This window comes from Enhydra lutris, unplaced genomic scaffold (genome assembly GCF_002288905.1).
Source record: "Enhydra lutris kenyoni isolate GAN:26980312 unplaced genomic scaffold, ASM228890v2 scaffoldscaffold1, whole genome shotgun sequence".
Classification (NCBI taxonomy): Eukaryota; Metazoa; Chordata; class Mammalia; order Carnivora; family Mustelidae; genus Enhydra; species Enhydra lutris.
Window position 1 is genome coordinate 33,945,061 of NW_019154085.1, and position 18,387 is coordinate 33,963,447.

An 18,387-nucleotide genomic window follows, 5' to 3' on the forward strand; every position below is an offset into this window, starting at 1 on the left:
TCCTATATTCAGCCATGTTTTTTTTTTTTTTTAAAGATTTTATTTATTTATTTGTCAGAGAGAGAGAGAGGGAGAGAGAGCAAGCACAGGCAGACAGAATGGCAGGCAGAGGCAGAGGGAGAAGCAGGCTCCCCGATGAGCAAGGAGCCCGATGTGGGACTCGATCCCAGGACGCTGGGATCATGACCTGTGCTGAAGGCAGCTGCTTAACCAACTGAGCCACCCAGGCGTCCCTCAGCCATGTTTTTAACTGAATTATCTACTAGGTATCTCAAACTTACCAGGTCCAGAACAGAAATCCTAATCCTTGCCCTTAATTCTGCTTTCCCAGCAGTCTTCTCTGAACAAGCAAATGTCCACTCCATCCTTCCAGTTGCTAAGGCCAAAAAAAGCTTGTAATCCCTCAACTTGATTCTAACCCAATAGGAAATTCTTTTGTCTCTACCTCCAAAATGTACCTAGAATCTTACTCCTACTCACCCTTTCCACTACTACTAGCCTTGTCCAAAACACCATCGTCTCTCAAGGTATTCCAAAAGTTCCCTAACTGGTCTGCTCCTGACCCACTATCAAAGAGCAACCAGTGACCTTCTAAAAACATAAATCATGTCACTCTTCTGCTCACAACCCTCAAGTGACTCTTCATCTCTCTTGAAGTTAAAGTCAAAGTCCTTATACAAACTACAAAACATTATTTGGATCTGATAATCTGACTTCATCTATTCTTCCTCCTTGCTCCCTGCTCTAGCCACAGCAGACTCACTTTGCCATTCTTTGGAATATGTCAAACAGATTTTTGCTTCAAGGTGTTTGTATCTGCTACTCTATCTCTCAAATGTTCTTCCTCAGGTATCCCCATGGCTCATTCACTTTATCAACCTCAAAATTCTTGTTCAACCAGCACCATAAAATGAAGCTTTAACTTCATACTCCATTTAAAATAGCAGTCTCCTCTTACTAGTCACCCCCAAATTCCAACCCCACAGTCCCTCATTTTTTTTCCTTATTTCTTTTCCTGCCTCCCTCCTCCCATTCAATGTCAGCTCCATGAAGGCAGCGATTTTTTTCACTGAGGAATCCCTCAGCCACTGAAGTAATACATGGCATATAACAAACATTCATACTTGCTGAGGAAATGATTTCCTGCTAATCTATGACTAAGGAGCTGTTATTACACACCATGTACTGCACTCACAACCTGGGAAACATGGCAACAGTTATTCATCAGCTTCACACCTATTTCTGACTTGGATGGACAAAAATTACTGAGTGGAATCCTCTCTGAAGAGGTTACGAAGAAACTTTTGGAGGTGATAAATATGTTTATTGCATAGATCATGGTGATGGCTTCACACTCTCTTCCAACTTGCATTCGTTAAATATGTATGGTTTTTCCATGTCAGTCACACCTCAATAAAGTGATTAATGAAAAAAAAAACCAAACAAACCACACTCCCTCCAAGCTATGTTCAATGGGTATGAATGTGAAAGAGTAAGGAATGTAGATAACCAATAGTTCTTTCAGTTACCCTAGCAGTAAAATATCAGTTCAACCCTCAATCATAGAGGATTCTTAAGCAGACGACTCCAACAGAGCCTTATTATTCTAATTTCTTCTGAAGTGCTTAAAAGGAATTCTGTAAAAAACAAAAAAAACAAAAAACAAACAAACAAAAAAATAACCCCAACTTTTTTATTACTTTAATCTTATTCAAATCCCAGGTCTAGTAAATACTATTCTGAAAAGGCCTTAAGAGAATTTACCACTAGATCAAAACTACTATCTCTTTTTTTAATCAGATATCCTGATACACAGAATGCCATCCTTATAAAATAGTTTAGTAAGATGTAGTTGTTCATAACTTTTCACAATAAAAGATACAAGTCCATATGACAATCATGGCCTCAAGTACTCTATACACTGAGGTTATAAAAAGGCAGGCTAAGACACCATCTCTAAACATTAAATAATGAACACAAAAAGCAGAACATTCAGAACAATTCCAGAGAAAGACCAAAGTTAATGCTGACTCTAAACTCCAGAGGTAACCATACTGCGAATAGTTGAGCAAAACTTCAAATGATCTTTTCAGGCTCTGTATGATAAGACCCCATGAAAGCTAGAAAATGTACAAAAAGGTCCCTATCCATCACGAATTACTAAATTTTCTATTAGAAATTAAAGAATTTAAAACACATAAACCAAGAGACTTTGAATATTGTAGAAATGCCCTTACATTATAATAAATCATTTCTCACATATATAAACCAAGAGTTGTGTTACAATCCAAGATTTCTACATAGTACTTTCCTCAGTATTCATGCTTTATAGACAGAGCAGAGATGGAGTCACAGGACAACAATGTTTAGGTATAAAAATTTTCAAGTAAATGAAAAAATGGACCCAGAGACATTAAACGACTAACTCCAAATCTCAGACCAGAGATTAGAATTTATATATCCCCAGATCTAATCCAAACCTCTGGACTCATGCTACATTCCACTGTGCTAATACAGTATACCAATATCACAGCGTGACTGATTATCCTGGTAAACACAGTGTGGTATATCAGTAGAGAACATAAGTTCTGCTGTCCAAAAGGCCTGGGCTGGTATCATGGCTTTGCTAAATTAACAGGCCATGTGACCTTGGGCAAGTTACTTTACTCTTCAAAATCTTTTATTTCCTTGCTTATAAAGTAGGTTTAACAACAGTATCTACCTCAGGGCACTATCCTGAAGATCAAAAAAGAATGTCAGTAGAATTTAACCCAGCTCGGGGTACAGCACAATCCCTCACAGTTGACTAAATAAAGTGTCCAATAATAGAATCTCCGAACTGTCAACTACGGGCATCAACTGTCAGAAAAAAAAAAAAAAAAAAAACTTATCAAGCTTAATAAATAAACAGATAGGAACTAAAACAAAAGTACCTGAAAAGTACAAGTATGCATACAAGTCAGTATAATGTAGCCTTCTTTTGGAAACACTATTCCCTACTTTCCATCTCCTATTTTTCGGTGCCATTTAAAACATTTTATTCCCCAGAGCTCTGTCCTGACTCTTTTCACTCTACACTGGGCTACTATGCATTGCCAGCCATTATCATGGTTACAATGATTACCCACACATACAAAGTTCTAAAATTTACAAGACACAGATTAGTAAGGGATTCTGGAGACTCCTAAAACTGTACACAAAATTTTGCAAATATAATGTGTGCATTTCTTTTTCCTGGATGATGAGTCCTGAGCTCTTATCACATTTCCAATGAATTTTGGTCCACATCTCAAAGAATAAACTATTGGCTTATATATTAATTGCTCCCAAATCTCTACTGCCAGCCCAGACATTCCTCCAAAGTCTAAAACTACCATATTCAACTGCCTGCTGGACATCTCAAGCCAAATGTTCTAGATATAGATCAAACTTATCAGGTCCAAAATCCCTGTTAACTGAACCCCAAACACACACATATCTTCCTTTTGTATTCTCTAATTCACAAGCCACTTAGTCATATATGCTAAAAGCCAAGGCTTAACTTTTCTTCTCTCATCCTCTTTCATTCAATCATCAAGTGCAGCCAACAGAGGGCCCCAGATTATTTCTCAAATATGTTCCCATTCTTTTTTTTTTTTTGTTCCCATTCTTTCATCCTGCATACTATTCTCCTAAAACCTGCACCTAGATCACCATGTCAGCCCACCAACTATCATGAACTCGAATAACCTCTTAGAATCTACCTTTTTCAGAATCACCATTTAAAAAATAAACATGAGCATTCTAGCCCTGTTCAAAACCTAACTCTTATTAACTACAGAGGTGGAAGGATGTACTTTAAAACTATTCAAAATCTAGTCTATGTCTACTTCTCTAACTTCACTCACTACTTTCACTCATCACTACCTATCTTACATTTATTCCCTGACAACATTAAATCAATAGTTATTCCAATCCAATGACACACCTCCACCTCATTCACCACCCTCCCTTGTCTTCTTAAAGGCCCCCTCCTCTGCCTCTTCTTTATCCAATTCTTTACATAGCCTCTGAACACAGCTCATATACGTATCACATATGTATCTTCCTTCCCTGACCGCCTCAAGCAAAACGGACTCCCTCCTCAGTGCTTTCCTAACACTCAGGTCATATCTATCCTACACTTCATACTGATTCATAAACAGCTGTGCATCTTTTTCCTCCACTAGACTAAGAGATACTAAAAGGGCTATGCATTTTTCTTTAATGTCACTTAGATGGCCATAAACAAATGTCCGGTGAATGAATATTGCTTTACCTATATTATACTAATGCAAGTTTGAACCTTCAAATTAGTAAGCACAAAGATATGGAAAAAAATTTTAATGTGCTGATCTACAGCAATTAATGTAATTCTAAAATAATAAAATGTCCTTTTCAAATAAAATATAGTAACGGACAAGCAACAAACTCTTAAATTTCATTTATCAAGTAGTGTTTTCAGATTCTCCTATTTACTTAACTGCTTAGTCACTAATTTTATTAATAAATGTTAACTAGGAGAAAAATCGCAAGCAGAAAAGGCTCCCCAGGACAGGATCCATAAGCTACAATCTTTCCCTAACTCAAGCAAGTCTAAAAACAATATGTGAAAGGAAATGGACTTTAAGTGCAGATTCTTACATATGCATGCTTTGGTCTTGGCATCAAATGAACATGTCAGTAACAATGGCAAAATAATTATGTTACTGATGAACTTCAAATTCTCACTCATCCTTGGTAAAGAATACAACATTAACTATCAATGAAAATTAAAAGGGCTAAATGAACTCTAATATCATCATTTATGTTAACCATAAAAACATCAGTCCATACTTTACTCAGAGTCACAAAACTTAAAAGCCTTAAGACTGTGTATTTTTTAAAATAGAGTTAAAATGTACTTTAAAATAATATTCTAAATTATTCAAGCAGGATTTTAAACTCATTGATGAAACTGATTTCCTTAGGTTCCATTAATTGCAAAAACACTCAGGAAGGAATTTTGTTAATGCTGCAACAAAAGCAGTAACATAATAAAATGCACACACACACAAACATTTAATGTTTGCTAATTATTAAGCATATACAGTATTCTGCTCCAACAAGTTTAAGTTATAAAGTGATCAGCACGGAAAGTAAACTCATTCAGCAAGAAAAGAAACAAAAGCTCTTTTAAAGGAAAGGTATAATTAAGCATTAAGTGCTTATGGTTTAATGAGATGTTTAAAAACCAAAACAAAACTTTGATTTTTAAAAATGACCTCCACCCCCTTTTGCCTCTTTTTAATCCAGGATTACAGTATCTTCATTAATAAGTATCAATAACAAAAACAACCCTAACAGTCTGTTGTTTTTGTTTTCCAAAACATTTTTGATTATTCATCTGCATTATTTCAAATTACATAAAAACCTTCAAAATGCCTAAATTTGAGGGCACCTGGGTGGCTCAGCTGGTTAAGTGTCTGCCTTCAGCTCAGGTTGATAAGGGTGCTGGGATCTAGTTCCAATTTGGGCTCCCTGCTTAGCGGGGAGCCTGCTTCTCCCTCTGCCTGCTGCCCAGCCTTGCTTGAGCGCGCTCTCTCTCTCTCTCTCTCTGACAAATAAATAAAATCTTTAAAAAACAAAAGCGTGAATCTGAAAGGATATCAGTCTATTATATACTTACACATCTTGTAGGATCTTTAATAAGAGTTGGAGAGAACTACAGCATGAGCCAATTAAAACTAAAACGAAGATAACTGTATTCTTTACATCCACTATATACAAAACACAAGAAGTCTTTAGTTCCCTGTGAATAATTTGACAAGAAATTTAGAACAGGGTGGGTGGGGGAAAAGGGTGAAAATGTGAAATTCCAGGCAATTCAGAATGACACAGCTAGAAAAAAATAAACAAGGAAAAATGCTTGATCATAATTTCGAGCTTCAGCCTCAAAAAGGTTGCTCTGGTACAAATATCTGAGGAATGGCAGTATTCTAGTCAGATACAACTAAGCCATAAATTATGTAAGGATGCTCCCTCAAGAATTATAAGCACCTCAGAGCAATATAGTCTTCCTTTATTTTATTGTACGCTTTATAACACATGGCAAAATGCCTAAGTGACTTTCAAAAAATATGATTTGAACGTGGTCCAGATACAGTTAATAATAATGATGAATCTTATTTGATTGACCAACTACACAATGACTTATAACATCTGCAAGCATCCCATTTATCCAACAGTTAATCTTTAAGCAACCTCAACCATCAAAAATCTAACCAAAGACCCAAGTGTTAAGGGAACAGTACAATGGGATATTCAGACTTCACACAAGTTATTTAACTTTCCAGAATTTACTTGCTTCACATGCTTGTGGCAGAAGAAACAGGAGATGATCATGTACTGTGTGGCAATTAACAAAGTCTGTGAAAGCATCTGGCACACAGCACTTGTTCTATACATTCATTTTCTTTACTACATAAAACTGACACAGAGCCTTACTTAATAACTTAACCTGAATGTAAAGTTGAGATTGATGCTTGCTTAACTGGAATTTCTGTGGTTACAGTGGACATCAGATGGCCACAGAACTGTGCTGCTAAAAGTAATAAAATTGATGTCAAAGAGCAGAGAGAAAGATTATCAATTAGAAAAGCACGGGAGCCTAGGATAATTCTGTGAATCACAAACTGAATCTGATCAACATTCATTTGGACTCTAATATCATTATGGAACAGTAACATTTATAATGAGAAAGCTGAACTATCAAAAGAAGGTTCAATTATAATCTGTATTTCAGTCCTCAGCATGAGTAGGCTGTTCAAAAATCAATTTGAAACAATTTTTTTTCAAATACCAAAGATCAAACTTTCAGATTAGCCTATTGAAGTCCATGTTAAGTCACAACTGACTTGAGTACAACGTATTTCAATGACTTTTGCTTATATGAAAAAAGGTACGTGTAACATTTCACGGTCTGATAATAATCACAGTAAGATGCAATTTTAAGTACTGTCACTGAAGCAAGAAGTTTGTCACCGTCCTACTATTGGTGCTGTTTTTGCAAATGAAAAAATAAAGGCCACCAACTGGGCACCCTGAAACACATTTTATCCAGAGATATAATTAGAGACCTTCCCTATTAAGAAAATCACTTCTAGTTTATATCTAAGTGCACATCTAAATCTCATGTTTCTATCCTACAATCTAAAATTATTAATTTTAATCAAAAGTGACAATATGTTCTTCTCTTTAGCTTAGGTAACTTGTTTATTGTTGTTTTTGAAATGGGTAAACCCTGTTTTTCTAAAACTATGATGATGTGTAAAAAGCTCTACAAATTGTAAATTAGTTTACACTGGAATCAGCTACCCACAGTCCAAAAGGGAGAGGGGGAAAAATGTGATAAAGTATAAATTACCAGTTAGCAAATGTGATATGACAACAAAAGCCCATCGTATGAAATTATTACAAAAATCTGGTATCAAATATGCTCAAAATTTCTCCAAAACCACCAATTCACACACAAAAAAGAGTACACAAAAATATAGCTAATTTCCCACTGCTTCGTACTATTTAACCATCATCACTGAAATAAACCATTTATTTCAAAGAAAACTCTAAATCCAAAACATAGGTAGGTGACTTTTACAACACTACACAAAATGTTTTATGCTACAACAGAACACACCAGCATTCCATTCCTAGACTTATGCATAAGTATACCTATTTAAATGAAACTTTTAGAGTTGGAATGAGCCTAAAATAACCAAAAATTAAAATCTCATTTTACAAATGAGGAAACTGAGGTTAAGTGGCTTAACCAGGATCACACAGCTAATCAGAGCAATGAAGAAATCTAAGTGTCCTAAACTAAGTGTCCTTCTGCTAACCCCAGGTCAACTCAATGGGTGTTCAATATTAAGATGTCTTTTTATAGTTGTATAGGCTAATGTTACCACTGAATTATTATGGCTACCGGCATGTTTCAGTTCAATCCAGAGAAAAGAGCCTTTAACTTAAATCAGGTTTCTAGTCATGGTTCTCCATAAATTCAAGTCCTGAAAGTATCCCTTGGTAAATCATCCTCTCTAGACCTCCCTTTCTTCATCTATTACGTAAGACGGGAACAGTCTCTCAAAATCCTTCTTAGCTTTTAAAAATTAAAATGTGAATACAAACAGGAGCAAACAAATTACTTGTTTATTTGGCTAGGGCTAGCATTCAGCAAAAAACCCCCACAAAAAACCCTCACACTTCTCTCATGTCTCATTTGCATATACCATGAAAAAAAGTGAATTATTTTTAAGTGCCTGATTCTTGTGCTTCAGAATTCGTTTTACTGTTTAACCTATTTAATATGTTCTCAAACACAAAAAATAAAGATTATATTAAAGCATTTTAACATGTTAACGTCAAAGAATCCCTTTTTGAAACCTATACTTAGTAAGATAAATTCCTATTGAATTGAAATTCAATAAATTCCTATTCAAAAAGTTTAAAAAAGTGTGCTAACAGCCTTATAAAGAGGAATGTGTTAACTCACCAATATGTCAACTAATGTCCTTCTCACAGGTTATAACTTTGCTTTATTCAATGCAATACACACTGGGATACCCTTAAGCAATTTATATACTCAAATTTTACTGAAAACATACTTCCATTGATTAAAAGTTCTTAATAACATTTATTCTCTTATGAGAGGTGCATTTACCTTGAATCGAGAGAGGCTTACACTTGCAAAAGCTCCTTCCACTGGCTGAAAACTAATTTTGAATTCTTTTTATAGAGTACTGCATTGTATAAGCTTTAGGGCCCCAGGATCTGCCCCTGGCTAATAATTTGAATGGCATTCTTAGAATTAATTTTCCAATATATTCCTATTAAATAAATGTTTCAGAATCTAGCAAATGCTTAACAGAATACAACTAGGCAGTGTAGTGGGAAGAATATGAATCTTTTAATAGATACACCTGTGACCTAAATCCCAGCTCTGCCCTTTCTTAGTTGGATATGCAATATTACACATACCTTACTAGGTCTCTCTGAGCCTTAAGATTTAAAATCGTAACAACATCTAAAGGTTGTAAGGATTTGAGGTAATTTTAATTCAAAGCACCTAAAACACACTAACATAAGGTAGACATTCAACAAGTTGTTGTTACTAATGTTATAAAGCAATTTCTCATACTATCCATAAACTGGAAAGAAAATAGAATTTATCATGATTACTTTCAAGAGGATAGACAAATACATACGTAAGGTTGCCCAGTCAAGAGTTGCTTCAAATAAGAATGACTTGCAATCTTATGTTAAAGAATTCCTCTTAGCAATGAAGCTTTGCTTTTATCGAAAAATATCTCTAAAGGAGCTTGTATTTTCTTAAAGTAGGTAAAGATATTCCTTTGAAGTCTTTATTCATTTGCTCAGCAGTAACCTTTCACATTTATAAAGTAAATTTGGGTCCATTCCTTTTTCAGTGATCACAAGTACTAAATGAATGAAAGTCATGAAGTTTTACTTAACTACATTTTCAACTTCAGACTGACTTTAAAAAATAAAGCAATGATTTCTAGTAGCAAAAGGTCTGAATTAGGGGTTAAGGCAACTAAACAATCAGTTCTCAATTTACTATTAATTGTCTCAACTTGGGCAAGCAGCACTCTCCTCAACTTTAAAAAGGCTGGATTTTAAAGCAGTGGTTAATAGAACTTTTCCAAAATGAAATCTTGTATACAAATGCCAGGTTTTAAACAGCTTTAAATAACAAGAGAAGGAGATTTTTGAAGCTACACCTAATTCCACTCCTTTTATGCCTCCAGGGTCCTGGAGACTCTACAAGTTTGAAAATAACTGTCCTACATAAAACATAATACATTTTTTAGTTGAAAATTCTGACTTTACGATTAGAAAATTCATTCAAATGTCTCAGTGATCCCACTGTTTATTAGAAAACACTTCCTGATGTTTCTTTTAATCCTCACAACTAATCTGTGAAAAAGACTGCTCCAGTTCCCATCTTAAAGTTGAGAAAATGAAGAGTGTATTAGTTCATTCACTCAACGTTGTTGGATACTATTGTGCTGCGCTGACAAAGATCAATACAAAAAGACTTGATGCCGCCTCTAAAAAAACACACACATTCTAATAAAAGAGATACAGACTATTCTTTGAACACTTTTGGATAGGAAGAAAAATAGTATGGTAGTTAGCATGACAGGGAAGACAGGAAAAGAACATTTTCCTTCTCTGAGACCTGAGGGAAGGCACTGAGAGAATGAGTAAAGATACAGGTTAAAGGCTACAATTGAAAAAGAAAGCTGAAGAACTTACACAAGATAACATTAGTTTTTGACAGTGAAGCAGTAGTTAAGTTTCTTCAGATAAGAGAATTCTCAATAAAGAGCTTAAAGCCAGTGATTCAAGTTTGGAATAGCTCACACAGGAGAAGAGAGAGGGAGCTTACCAGGGACACACACAAAAAAACTGCCGAGAGGCCCTGGGAGTCCAGCTTAGATACCACTATCTTCCAGTTTTCCCCAGGAGTGCACAACAGCCTAAAAAATATAAGCAGTGAAGGCAGATGGATGGAATGATCCAAGATACTTTGCGCCATTTCTGGACTTGCTCTAGAGAGGTAGTAAGCAAAAAGAGACAACTATTAACTGGCATCATCGTTTGGGAGAATGAAAGGGGTCTTCTTGAGGTCCAAGAGCGCATTAATGTGAGAAGGAAACAAACAGAAAGTAGAACAGAATAATTAAATAATAACAACTGGCATTTACTTACAATGTCTACTTTGCACCAGGTACTATTCTAAGAGCTTTACATGTATTAACTCCATTTTTACAAAGTAGGTGCTATTGTTTTCTCCTTCTTATAAAGGAGAAAAAGAGGTTAAGCAATTTGCTCATTATTACAGCTAATAAATGAAGATGTTAGGATACAATGCAATATTGGAGTTTAAGATTTCTAAAGCAATGGAATAACAAGCTCTAAGACAGAGTGAACACCACACTGTAGTAAGAGGAGGCCAGGTCCATTTGATCATCATTGTATATAGTGCCTGACCTCCAGTAGGAACACATAATAAACGTATTTTAAATTGAATGAATGTCTATGCCACACATAGTGGATAAAATTAAGATCCTAACTGGAAAGAATATCTGTGAGGAAGGTATTAAAGTCTTCAATGACTGAAGGAACATGTGTAAGAAGTTAGAGACGAGCATAGGAAATGCACAAAGAGTAGTTCACAAGGGCCCAAAGCCACAAAAAAGGATGATGAATGTGGTAATAAATTGTATGTGGGCCCAATGATTCAAGGATTACAAGGAAAACAGACACCTCAATTTAAGAAGATAAGCCAGTATTCTCAGGGCAAAGCCAGGTTTCAGATGAAAAGGCAGTAAGGAATTCTGAGAACAGGCTGAAGATATAGGAGAGCCAATCTGCAACAAAAGTAGATTACAGTGGACAGCTAAACAGGCTGGGAAGAAGGAATCATGAAGGAGGGAGTAAAAGTTAAGAGTACAGCTAGTTAACAGAAAAGACTGGGCCACAGGTTTAGTCTTCTGAAGATCAAGCCAAGGGTACTGCAAATGCATCATACTATCTTTACTTTCAAGTCATTATTGTTTCAGAAGACTAGACTGACTTCAAATCATTAATGACCGACTACATCTTAAGACTTCACTTATAGTGGCAAAAACAGCAGTAAACATTTTAGAGTACTACTTGCATCAACTTACCCAATTAATCAATTACTATGGTTTGGCTTAAAGGATTAGTTTCTCATTTAATCATTCACTAACCACCCACACTGTGTCTAACACTATGCTAAGTATTTTGTGGTTCAAAAGGGTGTCTCGGTGTTAAGTTTTGGGCAGGGACCACAATCTAGTTCACGAGTGAAAACGCAAATAAAAGGAAGGAATGGAAAAAAAAAAGGGAGGAAACGAAGAAAAGCAAAATGTATTTTTAGATAACATTTAAAATACATAGTAGAATGTACACACCAAATGAATGTGTGTGTAGACATTCATTTATTCCTTCAATAAAGTTACCTAAGAAATGACATACTTACTTCAATGATTATGTAAGAATCGTTACTGGAACTTTTTTTTTTTTTTTTGAAACTACCCCCAAGAGCCAATAGCATTCTTTTCAAGTGCCCCAGTGGTACCTAATCCTTTATCCTTTGAGACTGACTTTTTAGTGTGGTTCAAATTTGCCCTGCAGGCTTTTCAGAATAAAAAACAGTACCAAAAAAATGGCAGCATCACTAAAGTAAGCATACAATATTATAATACAACTACTTGCAAAAATAACAATCAATTTTAACATTTAAATTGTGGCATAATCATGGCTAAACAGTAACCACAGCTGAATGCTAGACAGGGTACTAATGCTTTTTTCTTTTTTTCTTTTTTAAATCTCTCAACAACCCTGTAATATAGGTCCCACTGATAATTTCATTTCAGAGGAGGAAACTGAAGCTAGAAGGGGTTAAGTAACTTGTTAAAGATGATGTGGCTAGGAAAAGGTGTAAATGACATTAAAAATCTGGCAGCCAAAAGCCGACCATACTCTATTATACTCATTCTATTTTTTAGTCATACTCCTAACACAGATGTTGAATACTCTGAAGGGAAATTCCGTTAAAGACTATCCACAGTTTTGGGGCACCTGTGTGGCTCAGTGGGCTAAAAGCCTCTGCCTTCAGCTCAGGTCATAGTCCCGGGGTCCTGGGATTCTGGGGTCCTGGGATCAAGCCCGGAATCCGACTCTCTGCTCGACAGGGACCCTGCTTCCCACCTCTCTCTGCGTGTCTCTCTGCCTACTTGTGATCTCTGTCAAATAAGTAAATAAAATCTTTAAAAAAAAAAAAAAAAAAAGACTATCCATAGTTTTATTCTTAATGAGTAGTCAAAGAAATGCAAACTAAAGCATTAGAGTATTATTTTTTCACCTATGAAATTGAAGATATAAAATGCTGGCTAAGACACTACTACACAGTAGAAACCCTGACAGGTATAATTAATTTTGAAGAATATTCACTTACGAGCAAGATTAGGATCCCAGTTCTGCCACTTACAAGCACAGTGACCTGAAGCAAATTTCTTAGGTTCTTAAGGCCTCCTTTGTAAAACAGAGGACAGTAGTAGTACTCTATAGAGCTGTGCAAATGAAATGAGTTTACACATGCAAAGCACAGAGAACAGTGTCTGTGGCCCATGATAAGCATTCACTGAGTGTTAACTATTATTATTCCTACCTTTCTGGAGGTCAACTGGCAATATGTGCCAATTTTGTTTGGCTTAGTAACTCCATAATCATGGATAGGTTCAAATATTTATGTGCCTAAATAATCACAATTGCATTATCTATAACAGAGGAAATATGAATTAACCAGAATCGATCAAAATACCTGGCAGTAGGGAAATGGTTAAGCAAACTGAGGTGCCATAGAATACTAGTCTTTACAGATCATATCCTCAATATATTTAACGTGAGAATACTGCATTTTTTAAAAAGCTTTTTTTTTTTTAAATGATATTGTACCTCAATTTTACTGGGTGCTCAGAAGTGTATGAAAGATTAAAAGAAAATACAACAAAATGTAAATGTTGCTTATTTCCAACCAGTAGGGTTAGATGTGATTTTTATTTCCTTATTTATAAATTTAGATACTTAAGTATTCTATCATAAATATGCATTATTTTTATAATTAGAAAACCTACTAAAATGAATTCATTGCTTTGACAGATTGTGACTGAATAGTTTTCACAATCCACTGATAGACACTAATTGCAATTCCTATTATACCTCAGTGATTTGTGCTTACTAGTAACATCTTTACTTTTTTGCTGCATTTACAATGAATAAATGAGATCTATTTTCAAACTTGCATTATTTGAAACTACAAATTGTCCAATAACTTTTATAAAAATTTAAGAAAACTGCTAACAAACATCAGATGATCTTCAATGAAAATAAGATAAAAAATTATCTGATAGTTGGGAGCAATTTAGAAAACAAAGGGAGGACATACTTTTTTTAGTCTTAATTATATAACCTTTACGAACTAGAGAAATGCTGTTATTAGCTATATTTAATGAATGATGTACAAACAAATGAAGCTTTCTCTACCTTGTCTCAATGAACTGACCTTATTTAAAAGGCCAAATTCTACATTATATTCTATACTCTAAAATAATTTCAAATTCAATACTGGTACTTTAATTTTCCAGGCTCCTCTGAACTGCTACCTAGGAAGATAATGCAGAATATAAATATCTTATAAATAACTACTTTAAGTTTTGTTTTTTAACTTCTAAAGCCAGAGAGGTACTAACAGTTACAACATAGCTGGCCGTCCTGAAACTGTCAAACAGAAAGAATCAATCTAAGTATAGGCAACACTTTAATGAATCTGTTATACCTTACTCCGTAATTTCTCTGTTAGAGAATGAAAAATACTTAATTCCCCACCCTGTGTGATCTGCAAGACTATTATTCAGCTTTCCTGTACATAGTTCAGGTAGTCCTAGACAACAATTACTTTCTCTAAGGAAGAGAAATCTATTACAAAGATCAAAGCTGTTCCCCCAAATCTAGCAAATTTTACAACAGCTAGGAAAAACAAAAACATTAACTGTTCCCAATTGTCATTAAACTCTTGCGTTCTTAAGTACATCGCATATGATCTTGAAACTCCTCTCTTTATAATGTCATTCACTCTGTGGTTTCCACCTAACAATAAACTCCACATCACTGTCTATGCTACACAGGTGGAGCTCTGTGAAGCTCATCTAGGATTATGAAGTGGACATCAAAACCAAAGATTCTTCACCGTGATTTAGCATGCTTTTTTAATAGCTGAAACAACTTTCAGATCACACTCTAAAGACAATCCCTTTCACAATATGACTTGTAACTTTGAAGACTAAGATAAGAAAGGACTATTAGAAGAGAGAAGAATATTTTCAAACATAGCCTTTCCAATCCAATCAAATTTTTCAAGCCCACGTGGACAAAACCCATGTGGAAAGTACAAGTGATGAGGAATGGCTTTTCAAAGATAAGGACAAAAGGTTCACCTGACAGCAACTAATCCTACATAGTGGAACAAAAATTCTGGAGTGAGATATTCAGCAACAGCAAGGCAAGAAGAGCAGGAACTTCTTGGGGCAGCACTCTGATCCAAATCCATATAGCTTCCAGGAGTTTCACAACTACAGCCTCCTTCCTTAACAAAGTTTTGTGGCCCTTGCTGTTAATTTTGGGTACCAGGAAAAAAGGAAAAAAAAAAAAAAAAAGATGTGAAATGACATGCATTTTGTGCGGTGCAGGAAATCTTACAAACTGAAATAAACTCTAACTCCATCAACAATTTTTAAATCCAGAGAGTCCCTATTGTTCTCCATCTTAAAAATAAGTAATTTCTCTTAAAACCTTATGAAAAATTCTACTTAAAATTGTGCATAAAACTGTGTTATGACCTTTTACTCTTGTGAACAATGATGAAGGCACACTTAGAATATGCATTCAAGACACTAAAAAGAGCCTGATTTTACTGATGGGACTGTATCTGGAATAGGCTTACACATCTATAAAATAACTTCTAAGTTCACTTACCACTCTATTTTGCAATGAAAACAACCTCAAAACATATTTTTACACTTTTTACACCTCAATTTTATAAAACAGAATCTGAAATGAGCGCCTGAGACCTTTGGTTAAACTACAATTTTCTTAAACTACAGTACCTACAATATGTCCAAAGATTAATGCAAATACTATAGCTGTAAATAATGTACATATGTACACATATAAATACTATTTTTTCTTTACAGAATACTACACATTTACTACTAGAAGACTGCTAACCTGGAAGAAAAAAGAAATTTTGAAATGTCTATAAGGTACTCAAACATTCACCAAAGGGTAAGTCATGAAATATCATACCACTGAGGCATCTATCTATTCTTAATGAGGGCTCAAGGAACAGGGACTTAAAAATTTTTATATTAAAAAGTGTAAAGGTTCTTTTCAGTGGAAACTACTTATGAAGATTAACACTCACAAAATGAAAAACTATGCTTTTAAAAATTAGCAGACATTAAACTGAGTATCAAACACAAATCATTTATAAACTTCATTAAAAGATTTTAGAAAATTTTAGATGGCAACAAGTTATGAACAGAAAAGGTCCAAATTAGCTCACAACCATAAACACTACTTTAAAAAAAAATCAGTTTCAACACTGCGTGCTAATCTATCATATATTATACTCTTTCACTAAAGGAATAATGCAATTCTCTCCTGTCTCTTCCAATAATATACAACATCCAGAAAGAAGGGATCTTGATCTTCAAGCTCCTAGAACGGTGCCTGGCACACAGTACTCTGTATTTATTGAACGAATGAGGGAATGAAGACCAGGGGAACAGGTAAAACCTAAAGAGACGACAAAGCTGATCACATTTAAAGGTACAACTGGTTAATCACAATGTTAACAAAACTGAGTTAATATTATATGTGAGCTATTCCACATTTTCGTAATAAATCTGAATTAGAAGAACACAGACTTCAAAAATGGCAAATTTTCCCTAGAAAACTTGTATGAAACTATTTAAAATTCATAACAATTCTAAATTCTGGTCAAAATGTTCACAACTGACTTAGCAGCAAAACTAACATTACCCAAAAATTCATAAACCCAGCTCACTTCTTTACAAGGGAAAACATGCTAATCGACTTCATTAGTTCCCTTTGGTATTAGTAAGTCTTGCCTCAGTGCAAATTACACTTCTGAAAAAGCAAGCTTAAGAAAGTGAATTCAAACCCCATTCTCCCCCTTCACAAGGTTATGTTTATAATCCTAAAGCATTCAAGATCTTTCCCTAGTTTTACTGTTCTAAAATCTTCAGTTCAATTGCTAGTTTGTCTATCTTGACGTATACCTGTTACTGTAGCGATGTGAGCAAGTATGTCCAGTTTCTGTTACAATAGTTTGTTTTAATTGCTTGCCATTGGCTATCTGAATCAGGTATGACATCCAAAGTTATACCCTACATGCTTAATACTTCAACCATATGACTCAACGTAATGCTAAAAAATAAAGTTTCTAAACAACACGTTTGCTGTCACTAAAACCTATAGAGTAGAGCAACTCGGGGTAGTGACGACTCGTTCTTTTGGGCTTCCATGGCTAAAAAATGGAGAAACAATTGTCCAATGTGTTTTCTCTTGCTTCCCCTTGACCCTCCTTCGAGTGGCGGGGCAATTCCTGCACAAGAGAGTTTGTAAAGTGCTTTGGAAGCCTGTGGATGAAAGAGGCTATAATTGCAGCTGATGTTAGTACGTTACTATTGAGCATTACAGGGAACCACTGTCACTGCGTCGGGGGTAGACTGGTGGCAAAACCCTTCCTGAGGAGGGGAAGAGAGAGGGAGAGGACAGTCCCCTTCATCATCCTAAAGGTCTGACTGGCCACCTTTGGGGCTAGGTTATTTTTCAAACTGCAGCGAGACCACACGTGAAAAGTTACACACACGCCCCGTACACGGAGGACTTCCACAATCCTCGTCCCTGCAGTCTGGTGGTCCCGGGAAGTGAGCAGGGAGAGGAATACTAGGGGTTGGGCCTATACCCCAGGAATGTGCGAAGGTGCTGGGACCGGCCAAGGGGCCCTGGTCGCAGCCGACGCCCGCTGGTTGGCCGGAGCAGCAGCTCCTGGGTGGGTGCGCGGCGCCGGGCTCCGGCGCGGGAGGGCGGCCGCGCCGGGGCCCCGCGCCGCCCGGTTGCCGGGAAGGCTCGCGCCCCGCGGCCGGCGGCGTGGGGGAGGGGAGGCCGGGCCTGCGGCCTGTTGGGGGAGTTCAGCCCGGGCCTCGCGTGCGGCTCTCCGCCGGGCCCCCGGCCCTGGGGTCCCAGGCGCCGAGGAGAGACTCACCGGAAAGGCCCGGATCCGCATCTTGGTGTCCTTCCGGCTGCCCGTGCCTTTGCTCAGATTCGACATGGTGCTCGTCCCCTCCCCGGCGGCGGCTTCGGGTCGCACTCCGAGGCGCCGGTGTCACATTTAAGGCGGGCGGGCAGGCGAGGGGCTACGCTGGGGGCGGCGACGGCGCGGCCCCCGGGCTGGGCTGGGGAGCTGGCCGGCCGCTGGGCGGCCGCGGCGGGGGCGGCAGCGGCTCAGGCTCCGGCGGCTCGGGCTCGACTGGGGGGCTGCGCTGGCGCGGCGGCTCCGCGGGGGCCTCCTCACGCCCGGCTCGGCTCCCTTTATCGCGCTCCTCCGCGATGGCGGCGGCGGCGGCGACGGACAAACATCTCACTGCGCAGGCCGAACGTCCTCCTCCTCCTTCTCCTCCTCCGCCTCAGCGA

General features: G+C 37.0%; 1 protein-coding gene across 2 annotated transcripts in view; it reads right to left on the minus strand.

Moving 5' to 3' along the window:
• The window catches only part of LOC111159804 (cullin 3), a 94,385-nt gene extending 76,269 nt beyond the window's left edge, over positions 1–18,116 (minus strand). Inside the window, exon 1 of one of the 2 annotated variants that reach the window (XM_022522463.1) lies at positions 17,960–18,116. In XM_022522463.1, the coding sequence (XP_022378171.1) occupies positions 17,960–18,025 (66 nt within the window). In that variant the 5' untranslated portion in view covers positions 18,026–18,116. The remainder of the gene's footprint in view (positions 1–17,959) is intronic. The other variant, XM_022522531.1, reaches the window with a different exon arrangement.
• Positions 18,117–18,387: the final 271 nt, after the last annotated feature.